General features: G+C 52.9%; 2 protein-coding genes across 2 annotated transcripts; both read right to left on the reverse strand.

Moving 5' to 3' along the window:
• Positions 1–2,708: 2,708 nt before the first annotated feature.
• LOC119109405 (uncharacterized) lies at positions 2,709–7,188 on the reverse strand. Its single transcript, XM_037233018.1, has 4 exons — positions 7,021–7,188; positions 5,322–6,274; positions 3,010–3,179; positions 2,709–2,750 (listed from the first exon to the last, which is right to left on the reverse strand). Exons 1-4 carry the CDS (start codon positions 7,164–7,166, stop codon positions 2,709–2,711), a joined length of 1,311 nt encoding a protein of 436 aa, XP_037088913.1. The 5' UTR covers positions 7,167–7,188.
• A 4,779-nt stretch (positions 7,189–11,967) lies between these two features.
• Positions 11,968–22,386, reverse strand: LOC119109104 (uncharacterized; the record flags this gene model as incomplete). The annotated part of the gene is given in 7 exon segments (XM_037232655.1): positions 11,968–12,314; positions 13,732–13,900; positions 15,322–15,484; positions 16,090–16,168; positions 17,311–17,465; positions 19,921–20,057; positions 22,339–22,386. Coding segments are annotated over 7 exon segments (957 nt in total), but the record flags the coding sequence as incomplete, so codon positions are not given.
• Between the last annotated feature and the right edge of the window lie 2,150 nt (positions 22,387–24,536).

Raw genomic sequence — 24,536 nt, forward strand, 5'->3', positions numbered from 1 at the left:
GTAATCAGCTAATTGACAGGCTGAATTAGACACCGCATTGGCACCTTCCAAACGTCGTTTGGTTGGTTCGCCACGACTTTTCCTGGGCTTCACCACGCTATCAGGGGAGAAGCGGTTTGTATGCTTATTAAAGAGATGCTCAGAAACCCTTCTCGTCCTTCTCTTTGTTGCTGCCTTTCCTTTAGCAAAAAGCTTTCTTTTGCTAATAGATTTTGAGCCTGTTCTCCAGTTTTTCCCACGGCGCTTTTTTGTTGTTTTCCCTCTTAGGCCATTCCTCCCACTGCGCTTTGATTCTTCCCTCACAATCCTGTCAATAGAACCCCTATTAAAGAAATTCATACCCATCCTGGAGCCGATATCATTCAGCTTCTGTAGTTCCGATCTAAGAGCATCAACATCATGTTTTCTTTTTCTAATACGTTGCCTCGTCCTCGGAGATCGTCTCTTTTTCCTGAGTGACAATGCTGGAAACCTTCCGAGCAAAGATCTGTCCGCTCCGATTTCACTGTAAACGATTTCTTTGGTTCTAGTTCCGCCGGTAGGCTTAGCCGTATTGGTAGGCTGTATTGGATTCGGACGCCCACTGATATATGCCACATCAATTTCAGCTTTTTCTTCGCCAGCTTTGAATGTCTGCTGTTTCACTTCGGTATTTGTCGTTATTGCATCGTCCTTGCGGTGTAAGGATGTTTTATCATTCGCCAGTGTTGGTGGAAATATAGGAATTGCTTGGTCCTCGGATATTTGTCCCCCACTGTTAATCTTCGTCTCAAAGGTAGGCAAGCTGCCTGAGAATCCTTCATCGGAGTCGATCATCTTATTTTGCTCACGTACTGTAGCCTCTTTCAGAGCCTTCTCGTGCGCTTTGGGAATGCTGGACAAGTTGACTGATCCGGTAGATTTTACATTCGCAGTTGGTGTGAATGCTGAGCTTGGTGCTTCGTGAATCAGCAAGAGCTCACTTTTTGTAGCGTCAGTATTGCCCGCGACAGTTGAAGGAATTGCATGTTTCGATCGCTCACCTCGCTCCTGACCATCGACAATCTGATATATTGATCCAGGGGCCTCGTAAATTGTGTTTGGACTTTCAAAATACACTTTACGCTGTTCAAAAACTGCGCGAGAAACATCCCGTTTCGATTTCTGCCTTGACACAGGGCTTCTGGCTTCTCGAAGAAGACGCCGGGCCTTTGAAGGTGCAACATATCTATCCTTACTTCTCGGTGTAACAAATCTTCTGTCTTGCCAATTAGGCAATGATAAAGGCTTCTGGAAGCAGCCCGAGTCGGCTCTTGAACATATAACTCTACCATCGTGCAATGACCTTTGGTTATTTTTCACTGCATTTTGAAGTGAAAGCTTTGATGCTAAGTTATTCAGTAGACTCATTGTCGCACCTTTCACGCCAGGGTCTTTCGAATAAACCTTTACAGTTTGCGGTGGTGCTCCAGGCCTCTGATCATTGTGATTTGTTCGTTCACTCGAGCCGCCAAGATTTGCATTGCGTTTTGAAGAGCCTTGAACAACTTTGTCTGGAACTCTATAGACATGTCTCACATCCCTTCTCTCTATTGCGTCACTCATCGTGTCAGTGCCGCCTTCCATCTTCGAAATGCTTTGTACTTTGATTTGCGTCGAAGGTGCGTAATGTGGTGGATCATTATTGTCGGCATTCGATGTTTCTGACCTCTTCTTGAGAACATTTGGAGTGCCATCGGACTGCAGGCTTCCTTCGTTCAAGTCATTTTTTGTGATGACTAAATTTTGGCGCTCCAAGCCGGGCATCGTCTTACCTCCTGCGTGTATTTCGTTACCAAACATGTTGGCGTTTGTCGGGCTGCCTGCATCACGCTTATCCGTTCGGGTGTCGTCATCGTCGTTGATTATTTCAACCGACACTGATGGATCAGGATTACTCGGTGAATCAGAATACCCTGAGCTTACGGAGGAAACAACTTTAACCATTGTATCTTGCTGATCGTTTGGTGACGGTTCACCAAATAACTGGCCGTTCACTGCAATATTTCCATGAATGTCAAAGACATGCGGAAACTGTGGCTTTCCTGAAGATTTGCTGGTGGTGATGTCTCCGATTTTCTCTCCAAGAGGCCGTTCTTCAAAGCTTTCTACCATTATCTCCTTGTTGTTATTCATTTTCAGACCACTAACGAGGTCTACATCCTGTATTTTCGAGTTCTTAAGCCCGTCGTTATATATTCGAAAGAATCCTCTGCCGTTCAACGGTTTACGGTATTTTGGGTGCACTGCCGACACAACTGTTTTATAGGACGGATCAATCCGTATCATATTTTTGGCTGCAGAATCAACAAAGATGGGTCTTGTTGGCTTTTGAGGAGGGTCGAATCCCTTCAGATAAATTTTTTCGCTCACGTCTCCCGTGCTGACGGGATCTGAAAACGCATACTGATAGGACTGTAATCTTAGACTGGGTGAGCTGTTCACTAGGCGTGCTTTCACACTATCTGGCCTTTTTCTGTCAGCACTACTGACTACAGCTGAGCTAGGGTCGTTCAAAGAATAAAAGTAGCTAGATTTATTTTCCACGATCTCGGGCTGACTGTTATAGAGCTTTAAACCATCAGCGTTACTTCTGCTATCGACCACTGTTATGTCCTCGGTTTTGGGAGGAGCCTCGGATCCTCCAAGAGGAACGCGAAGGGCTTTCTCGATATCAGAGATCAGGTCCATCAGTCGATTAGAGCTGCCTGATAGACTCCAGTCTTGCCCATCTGAGGTGACAGCGTTATTCACATGTTCGGCCTGAGACCGCCGGCTGCCGCTGCTGTCGGCCGCTGCCGCCGCCGTGACTGTCTGAGCAGCACTGGAATCTCGAAGTGGAGATTTTCGGTTGGAAGAATGTGTGTTAAAAACCTTTGTCTTGACATCATGACGATTACTAGGCAAGACTGCATTGTCCAAAAGAGCATCCACAGATTCAAAAACTTTTGAGTCCTTATCTTCCGATGTCGTAAACGTTATTTTCCCCACTGAGCCTTCGGTGTTATTGTTGTCATCTCTCGAACTCTCGCCGAAAACATTGTCGTGGCCTTCCTTCACTATAATGATTTCCATTGTTGTTGGCGGCTCTGTACTTGTGCTCTCCACACCAGATGTGTCGGTGGTGGCCGAGTCACCATCGCTGCTCTCCACCTTGACCTCTGCTGACACGTCCACATCACGCTTAACGTTCCCCAGGGGTGCCTGCCACGTCGTAGGCAGGGTGTCACCATCAGCAATGTAGAGCAGGTTGACTCGCTCCAGGCTTGCGGGTGAACTGAGCTCCCTAGTTTTCCGCACGCCATTTTCGTCTTTCACTGAGCGAGTCTTGGAATCGTTGTACCTACGTGTGATGACATACGGTTCTCGCGCGATTTTCCTGCCGGACGCGTTCTTCAGAGCGCGATGGACCATACTTTTATAACTCGCGCATCCTGTAGAAGGTGATTTTTTAGATTCGCCACGAAGTGACCCATCCATGTGCTCACTTGTAGCTGTCTTAGAACGCTGGTTTTGAAAATGGCTCGACGTCTTCCGTAAAGCTTCTGCCCGACCAAATTTTGGGTGCCAGGACGTGTTATCGTCTGCCGACAGATGCTCAACATTTTTCTTCGTTACCGAGACTTTGGAAGTAGGGCCCTTGTCGGAGGATACTTTGGCCCTGGCGATGGGGCTGGAAGGATTTGGCGACTGGTCTACAGAGAGGTCAAGTCCGACAGTTGAGTCTGGTGGGACGTTGAAATTAATTGTTTTGTTCGGTGTTAAATTATACTCTTCTCGTTTGAAAGCTATAGCCCTTTGCTCCTTTCCTGGAGTCCTCGGTATACCATGAACCCGCGTTTGTCCACTGGCTTTGAAAGGTGACGCTCTCTTTGAGTGAGATTTCAATTCCAAAAAATCTTCTTCGGAATATTCATTGGATCCGGGATGGATATTTTCAGGCATGTTTTCTTCTAAATGACTTTCGAAGCTTTTCAGGTCGCCGATTTTGCTTGTGTATCTGCCTTGACTTAGAAGACCTCTAAGATGTCTTGACTCATCAGAAACAAAACCCCCTGGCCATAGCCTCTGTTCGTTTGCAGGCTGTTTGCGTAATTTCTTGAATACGTTACTTCTTTTCCCCATTGGCCGTAAAACAGTTGTCACATTAAAGGGCTTGTCGTCATCCATTTTCACATCAATTTTCGCTGAGTCAACCATTTCATTTTTTTCACCCTGTATTTCCCACGTTTCCCGGTTCAACAGCTGGTCTGTGACAACTGCGGGAGCTCCACGGTGGGACCGTTTCCTGCGCCGGGCTTGTGAGCACCGTCCGAATATCTTTGCCATCGTTTCTTTAAGCTTCGCAAGTGACCTCCCTAAGTCCAAGGACCCAAGATCGCGCACACGACGGACGAACACAATATGACCATTGCTGTCATGTGCAGGCACGGAAAATGTGTTAGCACGCTGCAGCAGCTCCACTGTCTCAGGCCAGAAGGGAATGTCTACCTCATCATCGTCCTCCACCTGTTCGGCAATCGTCTGTCGTTTCTTTCTGGCTTTTTTTCTTTGGAAGGGTTCTGTGGCACGTGAGCTGTCAGCTGCCGAGGGGGCAGCGCTCATAGAAGCCTCGGGGTCAAGGTCTGTAACATCGTTTAAAAGGCCTCTTTTGCTTACGTCATAATAATCAATATGTTCTTCTTCCTGGTTTTGCAGATAGGCAAAGGGATCTATTGGTTTTTCTGTCGTCGAATTTGTTTTAGTTTCTTTACTGTCGTCTGAATCCGTGTGTTTTGATCGCTTTCCTATATTTCTGTTCTCAAGCCGAGAAATCTGTGTATTTTTCAAGACATTGTTTTTACGCTTTGATTTATTGTTTGTCTGCTTCAATTTTCCACTATCAATACTGACATCTCTGCCAGAGTGTTGATGGCGTTGAGCACTCAACCCTTCCATACTCCTCGGCTTTTTAATGGAACGAGCGGTATTTGTGGATCCGTGGACAGCTGAGCGAGGAGAGTGATTTCTTTTGTGGTGGGATCGCTTTGAAATCGTTGCCGACTTTTCTTGAAAAAAAGGTTCTTTGGCAACACGTTTTTTGTTCATCGGCTTGACTAGTTGCTGCGTGGTGTCTTGATCCCTTTTTTCTGTGGGCTGTTGATGAAATTCCCTACGGCGGTCTCGCTTTGAATTCAGCGATGAAGAAGCTTTTGAACTTTGACGCTTAGCTCCGGTCTTGACGCTCCATGCACTTTGCCTTTCTTTAATCCCTTTTTGTGATGCTCTTTTCATAGCTAGTCCATGCTTTTCAAGATTTGCACCATCGTAGGCGTTTTTCGTAGTTCTAATTACCTCAGTTAAGTGTTTGTGATGTCGTTTTTTTCTTAGGGGGGATAAGCTTTGCTTCGGAGCAAAGAGGTCTTCGATGATGACTGGTCCGTCTTCGATGTTTTCCAGAACTGCTGGCAGAGGCCTCAGCGCGCTTTCTGCCTCTTCGTCCCCCCGTCGGGCTCTTTGGCTCCATTTTCTTGACTTAGGTGAGCGTTTGTCGATGCTTTTCATGATAATATCTTCTGCGGCTGGAATAATGGGGCTCACAGCTGCAACGCGGTTAATGAGTGGATCAGCAGATAGATGTAATGTTGATCTCAATGGCACTTGTCGGCGAAAGCGCCTACGAATACCTAACCCTTCGCTTTGACTGGTGGGCACTGTCAAGGGATACTGAGCAGACGTATTCCCTCCCATTCCATTATGACTGTCATTCTGAGGTTTTTCTAGAAGTGAGGTTGCATAGTTACGATTTTGATGACGCGTTGAATGTATGTAATGCTTATGACCGACACTGTTTAATATCCGACGCTCTGGTCTCCTATCTTTCATGCCGGAGACGTCTCTTCTGAGTGCGATAAACCAGTCTGAGGAGCTATCTGCAGCTGGATGAACAGTAACAGTAATGTTCACACCGTTGAATGTGACATAAGATCGTCCTGTTGACAATAAGTCGGCTACAATATTATCAAAGGGCGTTCTAGACCCGTGCTTGTCAATCGGCGAGAACAGTTCTGGAGGTGTTACTTCCTCGGTCTGCTTCAATGACACCCAAACCTGCCACATTTTCTGTGGCAAGTGCGAATCTTGCCATAGATTAATTGGATTCCGTTTCCGGCGTACCAATCTTCTCTTTCTGAAAATTCTCCTGGCATCCATGTGTTCGCTTCTTTTGAGTTGACTGGAAGAAAATTCTTTGTTTTTCCTGTGACAGTTTCCAAGGCTGAAAAACGAAATTGGTATGTGATATGTTCTGTGGGATTGACGCGGAAAAAATCATCCGCTGTGGTTTGCATGCAAAACACTTTTAATGTCTAATATCAACAACAGAGCAGTTGATGACCAGAATGTAGAGCTGCTGAATGACCACGCGTGTCCGGCCTGCTCCACCCCCTGTATTTGGGGAAATGCTTACTATACGCTGATGCGTATGGCATTCTGGTGCCTATAGCCCTAGCCCTGTTTGAGCTTTAAGATAGCGATGACGCAATGACAAATTCACGGAATCTGGAAGCTACAAGCCTGCATTAAATCGTTATCATGTCCCACGCGCCCATGTTTATCAGCGCTTTGATACTGTTGGCGTAAAAAATAAACTTGCGGTTGGAAGCTGTACTGCTACTGGGAAATGTAGACGTTCATCGTCTGTGATGTTGTAGCAATCTATGCATTCTTTACGAACACTGAAGTGAACAATATTTGTCATCTTTATCTACGACTGAAGAAATCGCTTTGCTTAACATGCACGCTACTTTTAGCGTTTGGGTAATGTATCATGCAATATTCAAAACAAAAGAGAACACGACCAAAGAGCCAAGAGTTTGTGCTCAATGTGCATTTCAGTGGCAAGCGTCGTTTATCATTTTTAATGTTTCGCAATGGAACGGACGGACTATAAATTTAGCACATTTACCACACTCTAATTCGTAATGGAAAAGCCAATGCATAACAGATTTGAAATGTACCTACCCTTTCCAAGATCCGTATGCGCATTTTTCCAATGCACTTGGACAGTCGCCATCGGTAAAACATGGTGTTGGCTTCGAAGGTACCAGATCACTTATACTCAGGACATAAATATTAACAATCCATATAAAGCTAAGGCCAATGAGCATCACTAACAATCGAAGTAAAGATATCCCAAATCTTTTAAGGCAGTTGAAGTTGTAGTGTAGTCTGACATGCATTCGAATATGCGCTTTGCTTATCAACTTGAGTGGCAGACCGTTGACTATGGCTACAACATTTTGGATGTTTTTAGATGAACTGCTAATTGCCACATTTTACATGATAGATTCATCCCGTATGCTCTCGCAAGGGAACCAGCGAACAAAGGTGTATTTTCAGTGGTATTTTTTTGCACCAGGAGTTTGTGGGAATGGATCTTTCAGTTATGGTTCGATTCAAATACAGCGTAAAATTCCCTAATATTTGCATAGTCGTTTTAAGATATGAACGTCAAAAGTCAGTGAACTGACTACACATGCTCTGGAAGGCGAAGGACGTTGAATTTTTCAAATGTGTCCTCTAACTCGTTTATTGACCACCAGTTATGCGTTTTATGTTTCCACCCGACGTCGGACTCATAAGACTAACAGATGGAGAGTACCAACAGAAAATTAATAACGCTGACGAGCGGACCCGAAAACTGTGCAACAAAAAGTGTGATAGGGCTAAGGCTGCTATCATGCACGGTACTTCCATTTGCGGCCGCAGCTGCATAAGATAATGACGATTTTTCTCCCTAAATATCAGCGTGAGCGAAAAGCCACGTTTTGCGGCTGTTCAATAGCTGCGCGTGAAGTCACGTATGTCTGGAGGTTTAACGTTAAATTACATAACCAGTGGATGGACCAAAATTAAGAAGCTTCAAACTGAACCCACGCCTGACGGAACCATTTTCCACCCTTCGCATGACGAGGGGGGCTGACAGGCATCCCTACTAACTTTGAACTATGACAGACAGAGGATCGGGATGGAAACCAGTGTGTTGCTCATTATCTTAGCTAGCTAAAGGTACGCGGCTTCTTGTTTCCAGGTCACGTTAATGGCCACAAACTCCATGCTGGAGATGATAAATAATTTTCTCGCTGGTATAATCTCCAAACTCTCAGACGAAAGTCAATTATATAAGCACAAGGTTCTCCTGTGGTTTAGTTCAGTTCTGGAAGTGTGCGAGTTTAAGGTATGCGTCAAATGAGTGACCTCTGTAGCCAAGGAAACATCACCATTGCCGACATCTATCAATGGCAATAGATGGCCAACCTTCCAAGTATCACCTTCCTCTCCTGGGTCAATTCGTGACCTCTGAGGTCAAGGTAGGCTTTTGGGTTCACGCATGTTTTGTATTGCTTTGCCGTGAAATTATTGAGCTTTTGAAGATCAGTGTCGCTTGCATACAAGGGTCAACAAACAAAGGTAGTCGGAACATACATAAAAACCAATGAATAGTTTTTACACTAATCACGACGAAAACCATATCTAGCAGGATTTATCCTTTTTACATGTTTCTTACCTAGCATGACTTTGCCAAAGAAGTTCGCTTCAGATGGTCTCGTGATAATTGTCAAAATGATGTTTATGTAATAGATTGTAGAAAACAGCATAATTGCAAGTGTAGGTGTCATGAGTCGTACATAAAAGAGAAACATTGATATGTTTTAACTAGCTTGACCTCCGATGACCGGATCCCTTACACTCTGACACAATCAGGACTGACAGCACTGACATCGAAATGGATTTGATCTATAAAACAAACTAGTAGCGCATACGAATTGCCAACAAATGCTCTGTATTGTTGATTTGGTAAAAAAAAACTGACTGACATGACCTTAACAAATCGGTCATAAGTCACGAACTATAAAAAGCTGAAAAATTGACAGGTCGTGACAAGCTGGTACAATGTCTGGTACTAGTAAGCATCCGACATCTTTATTAGTGTCCCAGTTACACAAGACCATCTCAGTGAGGCCCTGGCAGCCCCCCCCTTATCGGGCGATAGGGGGGGGGGGGGTGATAGATGAGTGAGGTCCCTCGTGCTACGCCTTTCAATGATGGTGGGCATGAATAGCACACAGTACCGAAGGCTGTGAATACATAAACATGCCACCACCTGCGAAGGCTTAGTGCTATTCATGCTCGCTCTCTTCGTTTTCGCGCCATGCGTAGTTCTTCAGATGGTGAAGTTTGGCCCGCTGTGGCTTATTTGACGCGTCAAGTGTCGCGGACCACACCCAATAATGCGCGACTGTTCGTCGGCGATTTAGCGTAGCAAGGGTCATACAATGCCTCTCCCCTCATTATCCTAGCACTAATTGGTTCTGTTGATGAAGGCGAGGTCCAAATGCACTAATTTTGCAATGTTGGCTCCACTTGACCTGGCGTCAAAGTTTGATTGTGCTGACGTGCAAATGCGCTGATCTGATACAGTTTCACTTGAGCTACGATATTCTTCTTTCCACTTGAATCCTGCATGCGTGTCCTTCAAGATCACAGGAGCCACGCCACGCCCGGGCAGAGGGAGACAAATGGGCGCCCAGAGATGGTCACAACCTTCGACAGCTTTTAAAGCAAAATGCGTATGTGGAACTCACTCAGCCTTCGGATGGCGTGCTTTTTATCGGCAGAACATTCCGGCCATTTCTAACGAGAGGAGAAATTGTGATGCAAAGTGCCCGAGGGGAGGGCTGGTGGAGGGTACCGAAGACCATCTGATCTCCTGACCGTGGGAAATGCGAACACAAACTGACAACAATGTGTGACCCACGCGTCGGCGGAGAAGATTTGCTGGAATATCTGGCGCGATCGCTGCGACACCCGAGGAGGCTTGCGGATTGGGAATGCTTGATCCACGCCGCCTGAATGGTCTTCAAAGGTCTCCATTTAATATCAAGGACGGGAGATATGGGGTAGCTCCGATGGGTACGACCATCGCGTGGGGGGAAGAAGGCTGCCCATCGCGTGTGGGGAAGAAGGCTGACCATCGCGTATGGGGAAGAAGGTTGACCATTGCGTGTGGGGAAGAAGGCTGCCCATCGCGACCACTGTGTGTGGGGAAAAAGGCTGGCCATTGTGTGTGGGGAAGAAGGCTGCCCGTTGAGTGTGCGGAAGAAGGCTGCCCATTGCGACCATTGTGTGTGGGGAAGAAGGCGACCATTGGGTGTGGGGAAGAAGGCTGCCCGTTGTGTGTGGGGAAGAAGGCTGCTCATTGCCACCATTGTGTGTGGGGAAGAAGGCGACCATTTGTGTGGGGAAGAAGGCTGCCAATCACGACGCTATCATCGGTCATTCAAAGTCTCCAGTCGTCTGGGGCCTGGACCAGCACGGGAGGGCGCAGACAACTGCCGGTGGCTTCGGCGGGGGCCGCCGGGCCGGCCGGCAGGCGGGCGCGGGGGGAGGGGTCCGCGCGCGCGCGCCGTACGAGGCCGGCCGACCTGAGGCACCGCCCCGCGTCGCGCCGGTCCACCCGTCTGCGACCGCATCCGCACTGCACCGATGTATAACAAGCATCATTTTTCTGTTGAAGGCTTTCGATGTAGAATTGAACGGCTATTTCTAAAACAGATGTATTTAACAACCGAAGGTGCGATCAGCATTGGGAAATCGCCACTTAAGGCTTGCATTGCCTACGTAATATTTTGTCCAGACGGGAAAATGTCCCATAGCTGCGGAGTTATCATTATTTAACTTACTGCATGACCATCATTACGCCATTTAAGGCTTCATCACCGATGGAAAACCGTTGGGTGCAGAGATCTAAGAGCTTCCAAATTGCGATCAGTGCGCGAGATAACATTAAACACTAAGTTTTTTCCGGATTCGAGACGGTGGTATTTACGTGACTGGTTAAGTTGGCGTGTTGTGACGGCAACTCACAAAAGACAGTTAATTATGCATTATAAAAGTTGCGTTCCTTCTTAATCGATTGCCATGGATAACTCGATTTGGCCAATCATTAGTATCAGCTGCTGTCTTTTGAGGCATCTGCCATGCCCATGATTTCCTGGCGCCTTGTAATTTCAGAACAAACGCATGGCCCGATGCTCTTGTTTATTTGGTGTTTGCCGTAGAAAGTGGTATGACGCGGGACAGACACACCTTATTTGACCACTACCCAGACCTCTGCGGCAGCTGCCACACGTGTCTGCGTCCGAGCGAACAAAAGCTGTACCTATTCAACATGACGAGCATTCTGTCTGAAGGGCCGGGCTGATAAGAGAACACAGTCATGTTTATCATGCGCACCAGAAGGAGAACCAGCGGAGCATAGATCATAACATGATGCACATCTGAGATCTATTGTGGTCTAAGGCATACATCTACCCCAGCACGTCGACAGACAGCGACTCCGAAGTGTACCCATCCTCACACAAACACACGAAAAATGACTGCGTCCCGCTTTCACTTCTCTCTGGTGTGAAATGATGAGAAATGAAGAAACAGAGTCATGAAACAAGTCGCACTCAAGCAGTGAGACGAGCATATCGAATATGTGCGTTTTGATCGCTCGGGCCCTCGCACTAATCACTAAGCGATGCCAGCCGGCCGGCCGGTCACCAGGATTCACGGCCGCGGCGGCTCGTGACCGGCAGGTCCGGCTGCTCCGGCTGCTCGTGACCGGCAGGTCCGGCTGCTCCGAGGCGGCGTGCGCACTCCGTCCGCCGGCAGTTTGTACACCAGTCCGACGCCTGGCGCGCACCACTCGCCGCTCGGCACCACTCTGGCAGTGTCGCCGCGGCTCCTGCGGCGTCACCACGCCGGCCACGCTACCGAGTTCAGTCACAGAATGCCCAGCGATCGCGGCTCACACTCCCCGCATCATGTCTTTGCCTTCCCCGCAAGGCCATTGGAGCCGTACGTTTCAATGTCTGGTGGCTTTCGAACATGCCACGGGCCGCCGAATGCCCAGCTCTTCGCCAGCGACCCGGGGCTGAGCTGCAGAGTCGGGACGCCCGCGCACAGCGCTCCAGGAGCTGTATTCTCCAGCTCCGGGCACGACTCTGCAGCTCCCAGCCCGCGTCTGACGTCTGCTCCCTGCGACGTGTCTCGCGGCCACCCCTACGGCAGGCGAGACGGACGTACCATGCGCGGCGGCCGGAACGTCTCCACCACCTGCTGGTCCTCCTCCTTGCGCTGTCTGCGCAGGCGCCGGCAGAAGACGCAGCAGGCCACGGCCGAAGCGAGCAGCAGGAAGCCGCCGATGCCGCCGGCGGCCAGCAGCACGGCCGGCTTGAGGCACACGCTGTCGACGTCCAGCCGCTGACCTGCGGCCGGCACCACCGAGACGGCGTTACACCTCGGGACACAGTCTACACGGTGGGGCGGACGCCCACGCGCCAGTCGCGTCAATTCGACCGTGCCATGCAGAGCCGGTTTTCGCCAAGCGGTCGTGATCTGCAGACCCGAGACGTAGTGGTTGCAATGGTAATGACGCCCACACTGCCCGGACGGCGGGGCAAATAGGCAATTGAGAGCGGCGTCGAGGCCGAGAGGTCTTTGATTGCGTCTGTGCAAGCTCTGCCGTGCGACTTTTTTACATCCGTTATGTAGATTTCCCTACATGTTCCGGCTTTTCTGACGGCTTTCAAGTTAGCATAAGCACTGATATTGGAGGGCGTTCCTGTCTTAGTTTTGAAAATCCGACAAGCTCATCGCGAGTTTGCGGTCGATAATTAAGTTCAACAAGCAGCTGCAGACGTCATTTTTGACGGACACAAAGCATTTTGTCGTGGAGCGTTCACGGAGTGCCAGCGTCCGCGGAGGTCATATCAGCACCCGGGGGCCCTGTCCCGTCAAAGATTCGAGCACCCCCCCCCCCCCTTCAATACATACTTTCATCCTACCTTTACTTACGAACGGGGGTCCAAACCACCTAGCTACTACCACGGCCGTCACGCCCAAAATAATTCGTATAACTTCAAGGGTTCTTTTATTGTTAATGCGTATACACATAAGTTAGGGTCAGGTCACTTCACTGCTCCCGACTTGCTGCTTTAAATTCACATGCTCCTACAAGTCCGTGATACTCAAAGTTGTTGGTCATACTACTGTGTGATCATGATAAATATTAGTAGTAATAGTAAAATGATAGTGGGAAAATATCACAAATGGCGTAACAACACACTGATTCAACGCCTGCAGGCTGCTCACAAGGACCTCTGATGGTGATTGAGCGTGACCCCGAGTGGTGTGAGCGACCCTGACCAACAGATAACCAAACCGGTCGACGAATTACGTCAGGTATATCGAAAACAAGTAATGAACTGCGAATTGCGGCAGTGTAAGCCCCAATTTGTGACTTCATATTTCAGCGTCCTGAACGAGCATCAAGCTTTTGGCTACGGAATGTGGGAAGTGAAACACCTTGTCAAAACTACCTGGAATCGTTCGGAATTATTATAGAAATCAGAATAGGAGAATATCATCCCCAAAGCCGTGACATGATGAGGGAAAAAGTTTGCCTTTTCTCCGACATCGTCTGGGACATATGCAACCCAACGATTTACGATAACACCACTCAGTTATGGTGTGCTTACAGTAAAGCTCCTTTATGAATAAAAATAAAATAACATATGTGCTTTATTAACGATCCTATAGGCTACAATGTAGTACAGTGGTCGGCTATTTGATCGGGACTGGACAAAACCGAAAGGGGGGGGGGGGGGGGGCAGCGTGGCGCACCACTCGAGTCGCTCCTGGTCCGCTCCAGTTCCTCGTCGTCCTTTAGAACTTGCAGCGCCTGGAAGAGCGCCAGACTCTGTGTGCGCTGGGGCTCGCCGGCCGTCCGGTTCTCTGCCGTGTCCAGCTGTGGTACCGACCGCTTCCCCCGGCGCCAGTGGCACGGCTGCGTCTGCGAACGACGGCACGGTCCGGTCAGCGCCGCCAGAGGAAAGACAGACGGCGGGAGAACCGGATCAGTGCCGCCAGAGAGGAGCCTGATGGCGGGAGGACCGGATCAGCGACGATAGAGGGGAGCCGGATGCCGGGAGGACCGGATCAGCGACGATAGAGGGGGAGCCGGACGGCGGGAAGACCGGATCAAGGCCGCCAGGGGGGGAGCCGGATGGCGGGAGGACCGGATCAGTGCCGCCAGAGGGGAGCCGGACGGCGGGAGGACCGGATCAAGGCCGCCAGAGGGGAGCCGGATGGCGGGAGGACCGGATCAATGCCGCCAGAGGGGAGCCGGACGGCGGGAGGACCGGATCAAGGCCGCCAGAGGGGAGTCGGATGGCGGGAGGACCGGATCAAGGCCGCCAGAGGGGAGCCGGACGGCGGAAGGACCGGATCAAGGCCGCCAGAGGGGAGCCGGACGGCGGGAGGACGGGATCAGTGACGGTAGAGTGGGAGCCGGACGGCGGGAGGACCGGATCAAGGCCGCCAGAGGGGAGCCGGACGGCGGGAGGACCGGACCAAGGCCGCCAGAGGGGAGCCGGATGGCGGGAGGACCGGATCAGTGACGGTAGAGTGGGAGCCGGATGGTGGGAGGACCGGATCAGTGACGGTAGAGTGGGAGCCGGACGATGACACGTACCATATGCAAAGACTGCGCGCGACGATACGGCAGAGCTGAGCACGACACAGAAAAATCAATAGGTTTAAATCATGTGAGGTGTTGTTTTTATGCTTTTTCGTGACTATTTCATCGTAGGTCAGTGCGCTGCCTTGTATAATGTATTACAGATGGTGTTTGAATTGCCATTGGGTCTTTGTAATGGCATTAAGATTCTGTTCACAACGTGACCATTTTGTTCTTACTCGAACAGACAGCTCTATTGCAATACCGGCAACTAAGAAGCTTAGGATTCGAATAGAATAGTCTGACCTGAATATAAGCTGAAAAACTGAATATGAACATGCTGACGCTTAAGCTGATGCCAATCTTTTTTTAATCCCGCCTGTTACGTCTTTTTTGCCAGCGACAAGAAAATGACGCACCTAATGATGGGGATAAGTTAGAAATCCTCTACTCAGCCATGTATTTCGGATCCAAGGAATAATTGGTAAAGGTAACAATAAAATTATGACGCAGATAAACGCGTAAAAGGTTCCTCGCCGAGTGGCGAGACCTGTTCTGAGGGCACTTTTTTGGAATGAGAAACAATTTTTTTTCAAAATTCGAAGCTTGTTGGCGACCGGCTGCGGTAAAATCCTCGTGCAGTGATAGGTAAACGGACACGTGGCTTCGTGCATAGAATTGAGTTTGAATGTGGAGATTTCTATAGATGGCAGCAGCTGAAGCAGTTCCTCGCTGAACAGAGGGCGCTGACTTACCGGACATGCACCGTGGCACATGCGAACGTCACATTCGATGTAGAGGGCAGGACTTCCAGTGAATCGGAATGTCTTCATGTAAGCGTACACCTGCGTCTCAAACACGCCGTCTTCGGAGAAGGTTCCTTGAAACGGGCTGATGAGCTTTTCATCCACCGGACATCTAGTGGGAGAAAATAAAAGTGTCAGTACGAATCGTCGTCGCATACCGTAATTCCATTCCGGTGTCATACATTACGGCATTACTTTAATTGCAGCGGTTCTGTGTGGTTGGCGGTGCGGAGCAGCGTGCGCCTCCCTTCACGCACGGCTGGCACCGGCCGTCGGCGAAAGAATCTGACGCTTCCTTGTGTGGTACTGAGTGCTCACGCGAGCCAGATCGCATGCATCACAATCTTGCGGTGACATGAAACGGCACAGAAACCGCAAGGAACAAACTGACCCAGGCGCTTTTTGCACTCTTTCACCCCGTCCCCGCCTCATCCTGAACCCTCACGATGACTCAACTCACTACAGGCTATAGCCGTCTAGGGAACATGCTAGAGCCGTCACCCAGGGGCCGGCCTCAAGCTCGCCCTGACTGTGAGCCCATCCCGAGCACAAGAGCACGCTCCGAACTGGGGCTATTGTGCCGAGGAAGACTTGGTAGCAGTGACGCTCGGGATAGTCACAGTACTGCTATACAACTCTCATCTTAGAGGTCCAAAATGGTGCGTCATGGACGAAATAGCTCTGATGCAACTGAATCAGTTGCCTGTTTTTTCATACCCGTAGTGGTCCACCAGCGATATTTTCTTGTCGGCTCCGTTATGGGCGTAGCAGTCGCTGACCACGATGTCAAATCCATCTGCAAAGGTAGCCGTCAACATCGGTCTGTTAAGATCTGGCAGCGATGGCTAAAAACAGCAAGCTTCAGAGCGCTCGGCGTCTGCTGCAGTCCGCTACCACGAGGGTTTATCGGAGGAGGTGCGACCTGCGCGCGCAGATCGGCTGCCCCGCCCCTTCCGCGCGGGCCGGCCGGCCCAGCAGGAGCCGTTAGTCAGGGCGGCCGGGTCGCCACAGCTTGGACGCCACTGGCCGTATCGGCACGACAGACGTACTTCCCGGCAAACCAACAACACAAAAACGCCGGCACAGAGGGCGCCCGGCTGAGGACCCGCGACCGGCGGATAACGGTCAGCCGCGACAGGGGTGCGACGTGCCAGCAGCCAGCGGCCGTACCGCCAGCGACCAGCGGCCAGCAGCCAGCGGCCGTACCGCCAGCGACCAGCGGCCAGCGGCCAGCAGCTGCCGGCGGCTAGCGGCCGTACCGCCAGCGACCAGCGGCCAGCAGCCAGCGGCCGTACCGCCAGCGACCAGCGGCCAGCGGCCAGCAGCTGCCAGCAGCCAGCGGCCGTACCGCCAGCGACCAGCGGCCAGCAGCCAGCGGCCGTACCGCCAGCGACCAGCGGTCAGCGGCCAGCAGCTGCCAGCGGCTAGCGGCCGTACCGCCAGCGATCAGCGGCCAGCAGCCAGCGGCCGTGCCGCCAGCGACCAGCGGTCAGCGGCCAGCAGCTGCCAGCGGCTAGCGGCCGTACCGCCAGCGATCAGCGGCCAGCAGCCAGCGGCCGTGCCGCCAGCGACCAGCGGCCAGAGGCCAGCAGCTGCCAGCTGCCAGCGGCCAGTGGCCGTACTGCCAGCGACCAGTGGTCAGCGGCCAGCAACTGCCGGCGGCCAGTGGTCGTACAGCCAGCGACCAGCGGCCAGCGGCCGTACCGCCAGCGACCAGCGACCAGCGGCCAGCAGCTGCCAGCGAGCCAGCATTCGATATGCTGCAACCTCGCACTCAACGGCGGGAAGCACAGACCAAGGTGGATAGCTTCTTCCGTCGCACCCTCAGAGTGCCGAAATGAGAGACAAAAGACTTGGGTTAACCCCGTACAACTCAGAACTCAATGCGTGGGATTTTGTCAGGCTGCCAACCCTTCAACGTTGTGGGGTCCCACTTACCGTACTGGCTGCGCATGTAGATGATCAGCGTGAGCGGATCACCCACGCGGACCGGCCCCGTGATCCGGTTACCGGTGGTGCCGTAGCCGTAGCGGATCTCCATGTAGCACTCGGGTGGGCTCAGAGTAAACACCACCGGGTTACCTGTCTGGGTCCTGTAAGGAGAGCCCACGTGAGGCTTGGAGACGGCCCAGGACGCCTGAGGTCACTCCGGACGGCCCAAGACGCCTGAGGTCACTCCGAACGGCTCAGGTCACCTGAGATCACTCCGGACGGCCCAGGACGCCTGAGGTCACTCCGAACGGTCCAGATCACCTGAGATCACTCCGGACAGCTCAGGTCACCTGAGATTACTCCGAACGGCCCAGGTCACCTGAGATCACTCAGGACAGCTCAGTTCACCTGAGATCCACTCTGAACGGCCCAGGACGCCTGAAATCACTCCGGACGGCCCAGGACGCCTAAGATCACTCCGGACAGCTCAGGTCACCTGAGGTCACTCCAAACGGCTCAGGTCGCCTGGGGTCGCACCGGAGGACTCGGGCCACTGGAGGTCACAGCGGACAGATCGGATCACCTGAGGCCATCCCGGACGGCTCAGGTCACCTGAGGTCACATCGGACTACTCGGGTCACCTGAGGTTACCTCAGAAAATTCGGAGACCGAGAGGCGCGAGTGGAACAAAGATGGTAGCGCATCCCCGGGAAAAGGAAAGCGAGGGGAGGAAAACGGAAATGCAAGTGTAGCCTAACGGAAAGGAAGAAGCAAACATGATATGTAAGGTCCCTATCGCTGTCCTCCTATCATTGTCCTATCATTGTCCTGTCATTGTCCTAGCCGGAAGCCCCATGCAGTGACTTAGCGCACATCTGCACCGAACATGGTGATCCTATTATGCTGCTGCTTTACCGCTTCACGGTGATGGTACCGTCACGCGCAGCACACGGTGTGCATTGTACACACCACTCATGAAAACAATCGCACTGCAAAAACCACGTCGGTGACAGGAAGTCACACCAAAGACGGCTTCCCGCCATGATGAAGACCAGGCTTGTGTTTGACGGCGGGTGGGGATGGGGCCAATCCCGAAATGAACCAAAATTGCATTCAGTCAGTGTGATTCCGTTGATTTTGCTGATATTCATAGACGAGTATGAGTCAGTCAAACGTGAGTCAAGTCAATAGAAATATATGAAAGAGCATACACGAAAAGTGTGACAGTTTAGACTGCACTAGAGTATAGCTGGTTTTTTATCATTTCAAAAAGCCAATGCAGGCTCTCATGAGGCCAAAATGAACATTTTATGTCAACTGCTGGCACCAAAATCGACTTCATCGGAATCGATTCCAGAATGGACACGTGCCACTTTGGCTGAAAATTTGAGTCACTTTAAAGCTGCGTTTTGTTGCTCGAAGCAGAATCAAAATAAGCCAGCGTGCGATAAGTCAGAGTTGGAATCACCTCGGCGTTCTACCTTCTGATTCCAAAAGAATGAAGGGTTCCGCGCGTGGTGTGACACTTCTGCAGTGTCGTGCAGGAGCGGGATATCCCTCACTGTTGCAGTGTCGTGCTGCAGCGGGGCACCTATCACTGTTGCAGTGTCGTGCAGCAGCGGGGCACCCCTCACGGCACCGGCACCGTGCAGCAGCGGGACACTCCTCATGGTACCGGCGCCGTGCAGCAACGGGACACTCCTCACGGTACCGGCGCCGTGACGCAGCGGGACACTCCTTACGGTACCGGCGCCGTGACGCAGCGGGACACTCCTCACGGTACCGGCGCCGTGACGCAGCGGGACACTCCTCACGGTACCGGCGCCGTGACGCAGCGGGACACTCCTCACGGTACCGGCGCCGTGACGCAGCGGGACACTCCTCACGGTACCGGCGCCGTGACGCAGCGGGACACTCCTCACGGTACCGGCGCCGTGACGCAGCGGGACACTCCTCACGGTGCCGGCGCCGTGACGCAGCGGGACACTCCTCACGGTACCGGCGCCGTGACGCAGCGGGACACTCCTCACGGTACTGGCGCCGTGACGCAGCGGGACACTCCTCACGGTACCGGCGCCGTGACGCAGCGGGACACTCCTCACGGTACTGGCGCCGTGACCCAGCGGGACACTCCTCACGGTACCGGCGCTGTGACGCAGCGGGACACTCCTCACGGTACCGGCGCCGTGATGCAGCGGGACACTCCTCACGGCACTGGCGCCGTGACGCAGCGGGACACTCCTCACGGCACTGGCGCCGTGACACAGCGGTCCCCGGCAGCCGACACGCGTGGTGCGCCGAGCCGCCTGGCGCCGGCACGCAACAGCTATGAGCATGCATATTCTTGCTTGCAATAATGACTGAGGTGAGTGACCTGACCGGTAAGGATTCCACCCATTAGCGTGCTCATCCGCTCTCCCATCTTTCCGGTGCGAATTCTGAATTAGAAATTTGGCGCGCCGGGGCCGCACAGCGTGTGGCTTCAGCCGGGGTACGGCCGTCAGCATCGCCAACGCAAGCATTCGGGCAGGACATACGTCCAAGGCTGTAGCAAAAACATGGACTCTCTCTGCAGTGCATGTTGTCCACGGTGTAAGCAAAGCGGACGATACTCACTCAACGTCCAGGAAGGGGAAGGTGACCGTCTTCCAAATGTCGTAGCCGTACTCGCAGGTCACCTTGAAGTGTTCGTCCCACTCCTCCTCAATCATTGCATTGTACTGCACTGACACCGTGTTCCACATGAAGTTTTTCTGCGGAAGAGTGCACACAGTGATCAGACACGACGAGATAATACAAGAACACTGCATGTTGCGCTAATTCCGAACGACGATTCGCCCCCTCACGCCCAGAAACGAAGTATGGGTGTTGCATTCTCAAGCGTTTCCGTTCTTTGCAAACGGGCAATTTACTCCGGTATGCCCACGCCACTTCCGATGAGGCGATAAAGCCGTGCTTTTACTAGCGTGTTACTGTGGCATACCTGGTTCGCACGCTTGCTGGCTCTCCCAGAAAAAGTCCTGAGAAAGTCTGGGCTTCAAATCGCCGGCAAATTTCCCGTGTCCTGCCCAAGAGCGGCACAATTCCGCTGCAGCGGTACGAGGGGACAGCGGGGTACCGCTCTGTGTGTCCTCTCGCCTCCGTCTGCTGCCCCCCCCCCCCCTCCCCCTTCCACCCCGGTGGCCGTGGTCCGTCTACACCCGCGCGGAATGGCGGTAGTTGAGGGGTGCGAGCGTCTGGCTGCCTGTTGGGCGTCGGCGCCCCAGGGCCCGCCGGCGGGGGGCTCGGCCAGCGCGGCCAATCGGCGCGGAGGGTCACTGGCCGGCGGTCGGCGATTGGCCCGGCGGGCGGGGACGGTGACCCGACGCCGTCGTCCCGTCCGGCCGCCGCCGCCAGCGGCGCCGAACGGCCAAATGGACCGACGCCTGGCACGCGGCTGAGGGGCGTCGGGGGCGGCTGACGGCGGCCACCTGCGGCAGCCGCGGGTTATGGGTGGCTGCCCTGGGCGGAGCGGGGTCGGATCGGACACCGTGACTGTGACGCTGGGGTTGTACCGAGTGCATCGAAAGTGGAACCAGCGTGACGTCACCACAGGACAGGTGTTACCTGAAGTCATTGTTTCCATCAGCATGAGTTGGCATTCAGTCCCCGGACTTTTCCCTTACAGGAAGCATCCATCACATCCACTCAAGGGAAACCTGTCCAGCTGTATTCAGGTCGTTCTTTGCAGCTCCGATTTAGCATAATTTCATTTGTTTTAAAATATTCAGCCTACGATGCTGGATGTCAGTCTGTCCAAAAGCACCCGGTCTTCACATACAGTCACTTGCACAGCCGTGGTATGATGCAGCAGTCTCCAGCGTTCCAGGAATGTCTTTTCGACGGACTCGTACGGGACGAAGGCTGGAGGACAAGGCGCGCAGAAGTTTATCTGTTCAACGCACGGTCTGGAAGGGGCTACTGATTTTCCAATCTGTCTGCACCGAGACTCAGCACACATGTGTCCGTCCCATGAGGTTCCTGCCCTCAACAGCGCGGTTCAAAGCCAATCGTCATTGAAGGATTCCGACTTTTGAGCAGCTCTCCAGCACTCGTCCCCCTTCTTTTCAGCCCCTCCAGCTTCTCGCGCCATGATCTGCCCGCGTCGCTTGTCGGGAGGCCCCTCTGGGACCCGGGGCCCGGCCGGGTGGCTGTTCGGTTCCGCCAGCTGACTACGTCGTGTAATGGGCGTCTGCATGCGGGCCCAGCGCACGAGCGTGCCCGGTCCGACCACCCCGTCAGTAACACGCTCGGTGCGCCGAACCCGCGCAGGATGTGGCAGCACGCGGCCGGCCCGCGCGCCAAGCGTGGCGCACTAAAGGCGTCATGGCGCGCTTCAGGTGTCGGCGGACCCTGCACCTGGATGGCCTGCTGAATACCGCCGCCAACATACGTTTTTAGTTGCTATTTAACGTGAATCCACACAGGAAGAAGGTAGTTTCACTATCATCAGCTTGAAAATGATCGTTGTTACATAACAATGAGTCAAATTAACCGTCGCAGCAGGGAATGGATCGAGTGGTATGTCTCTTCTAAGAAGCAACGGGGAGTTAATCGTTCTGCAGGATGCTTCAAGGTGACGGCCTTATGATTTCACAGTCTGTTAATCCGGCTATGAAAAACGCTAGTTTGTTCGTCGACATGCTCGAATGCACATGGTACACATCAGATGTACTGAGAACATTAGGTTTTTATGATTTTTTTCTCGTTGCAGGTCTACGAGAAACGCTTTTGCTCACTCCAAGAGCGAATCGATCTTTTTTGCAATGGCTGCTGTCATCACGAGACAGAAGGACCTTAATCCAGCTCATGGCTCTCCATGTGTGTGTCTTTTTGCCTGCGCTGCTCACGTCGGATTCCTCCCCGTCCCAGGGCCTCTAAGGCCCAATCTCCTTGGGTACTTTGGGTACTCGGGCTCCGAGCCAGTGACATATTAAACTTCAGGACGTCTAGGCCTGGGCTGCCGCCGGGTCTCCGCGGCCGTCATGTACTCACGCCGGCGATATCCCGCCCCTTGGCCTCCACGTCTCTCTTGTTGTTGCCCGCCCAGCGTGCCGCACCGGTTCAGCTGAATCAGGAACTCGTACACCGGCCTTCCCGTGCCGTTGATGTAGATGCATCCCGGATCGTAAGCGTATCCTGCAAAACATGGCGGGCGGCACGAGTTATTGCAAGGAAACTGCAATGTGGCGTGATCACATTTTCAGACCGACTTCGGTGTCGCTTCAACACCTGGGCGGACGGCGTTGTCTGAATCGGTTCCCCCTGTCTCGATCAGGGAGGTAATTATTGACTCGATTTGTCGGCTATGACGGACGAACTGCTGAAGCGAAGCCGGACACAAAAAACGCGTTCTGTCTCGTGTCTAAGCAGTCCGTACCGTGCACCCTTTGCCACACATGGAGTGTAGTCATCAGACCATCACCAAAACGCCGAAAATGGGAGACAAACGCAGACAGGTGGTACCCCGACGGAAGATGCATTTGACGCAATCGTGGTAATCACAGGCCACGAGGCACGAACGTCTCCCATTACCGGCCGTCGGCCCTCAGACCATGAAACGATCACCCTGGCCGTTCAGAGGCCTCCGGGTGGCTCAGCGCCTCAGCCGGCGACCGACCCGACGCAGGTGCGGCGCCACTGGCGCACTGGCGCACCGGAAAATAACGGCCGACGCGACGTGACGGCCCTGGAGCGTGGCGCGCGCGCCGCCCGGCCGCCGCTACGCATGCCGAAGTCATACGCGAGAGACGCTTCCGATCCGGCGCGGACTCGTACACTCATGGTTTCATTCTTGCCGTGGCGCGGGCGGCTCGTGTCTGGAGGCGGCTCGCGGCACGCAGCGGGGCGTAAGTCTGCCCAGCTCATGACGGCCGGGGCTATCGGCCAGGCGCGGGGCAGGAAGCACGCGTAATTCGGCCATTAGCCGGTCGTCATGTTGCAGTGCTGGCGAGGGCGCCGGCACGCAGCGGAAGGTCACGGCCATGTCTCCGATACATTCATGAGAGGCACGTGAGCGGGGCAGTCTCGCTCGGCTGCCCAGACGTGTGGCTACTGCTAGTCGCCCGAATAACTTGTCTCCCTGGCAGAATAAGTGTCTCTTTATATGCGGTGCAATTCATGTCCGCCCAGACGCAAATGGTGTTTAGATCTTCTGCTGGCATTAATGTCCTTGCCGTTGGTGTGCTTTTGGTCCTGTTCAACAGAAGCACACTATGAAGAGGTTGAGATGTGAAGTGATTCCTCTGCTGTCAAACGACAGACTGTTGGGCCCCTGCGCCGCCGCCGCGCGCCCCTCGGCCCGCCCACCCTCCTGGCCGTCTGTGGTACCGCTCGGTGGGGCATCATGGGGAACTCTGCGATGGCGCCGTCCGTTGTTATGGAGCCGTCTCGGCGGCGGCGGCGGCTGGCGCGTGCCACCACGGCCATTGTTGCACGGCTGGGCGGCGCGGCGTGCCGAGAGTGCCCAGCCGCCGCCGGTCGGCCCTCGCCTCGCATCACAGATCTGATGGTGACGTAGTTTCCCAGGCGGAATCCGGCCAGATCGCCTTGTGATTGGGCAGAGACGACAGCGGATTCGGTGAAACCGCTGGCTGGTAGTCCTTTTTAGCTGTCAGTAGTAAGGAGTTTGGTCCAGGTTGACATCCTGATTGGAAATGAGACTCCCGGTAATAGATTTATGGTCAGATTCGGCGATCATTTAAAACCACCGTCGACAGAGCCATATGAATAGCCCACTTTTCATCTGATCATCTTATAACACATGTTTAATCGTCCCTTAAGACACACCAGGACGCAGTAGCGCAATAAAGTGTGCAGTCTTATGGCGAAATGCATAATAGCTATTATGCACGCGGAATGCTTCACCATAATGCTTCCCAAACCACTTGGTGACGAGTGAGGCGACAGGTCGGGGAGTCTGCCTGTCAACCAACCGGGCATTGTATAGCCTCGGCTGTCAGGCCCGACCAGTCACGCTTTTGACGAGCTTGCATCTTTTGAAGGAGCATCAACCTCCACGCGGGAGACGAAAGTGACTACCGCTCGATGGGATTAATCGGCCAGTACGACTCCCCCCCCCCCCCCTCTCCTCTTCTCTCCCCCGCCACCCCGTCCATCGGGATGGTGTAATGGCCGAATGGTTACAGCCATTATTGCACCGCCATAAATTCGGTATCAGGCCTACTATCCCT

Source organism: Pollicipes pollicipes, unplaced genomic scaffold (assembly GCF_011947565.3).
Source record: "Pollicipes pollicipes isolate AB1234 unplaced genomic scaffold, Ppol_2.1 Scaffold_7231;HRSCAF=8579_pilon_pilon_pilon, whole genome shotgun sequence".
In the NCBI taxonomy this organism is placed as follows: Eukaryota; Metazoa; Arthropoda; class Thecostraca; order Pollicipedomorpha; family Pollicipedidae; genus Pollicipes; species Pollicipes pollicipes.

Bases quoted from the DNA above. Each gene is read 5' to 3' on its own strand.
- LOC119109405 (XM_037233018.1), bottom strand. From the start codon at position 7,166: ATGCTCATTGGCCTTAGCTTTATATGGATTGTTAATATTTATGTCCTG. The intron at 6,275-7,020 runs GTAGGTACATTT...TTCGTTTTTCAG, and splicing joins GCATACGGATCTTGGAAAGG to CCTTGGAAACTGTCACAGGA. The intron at 3,180-5,321 runs GTGCAAATCTTG...ACGTGTCAGCAG, and splicing joins TACGAAAAACGCCTACGATG to AGGTCAAGGTGGAGAGCAGC.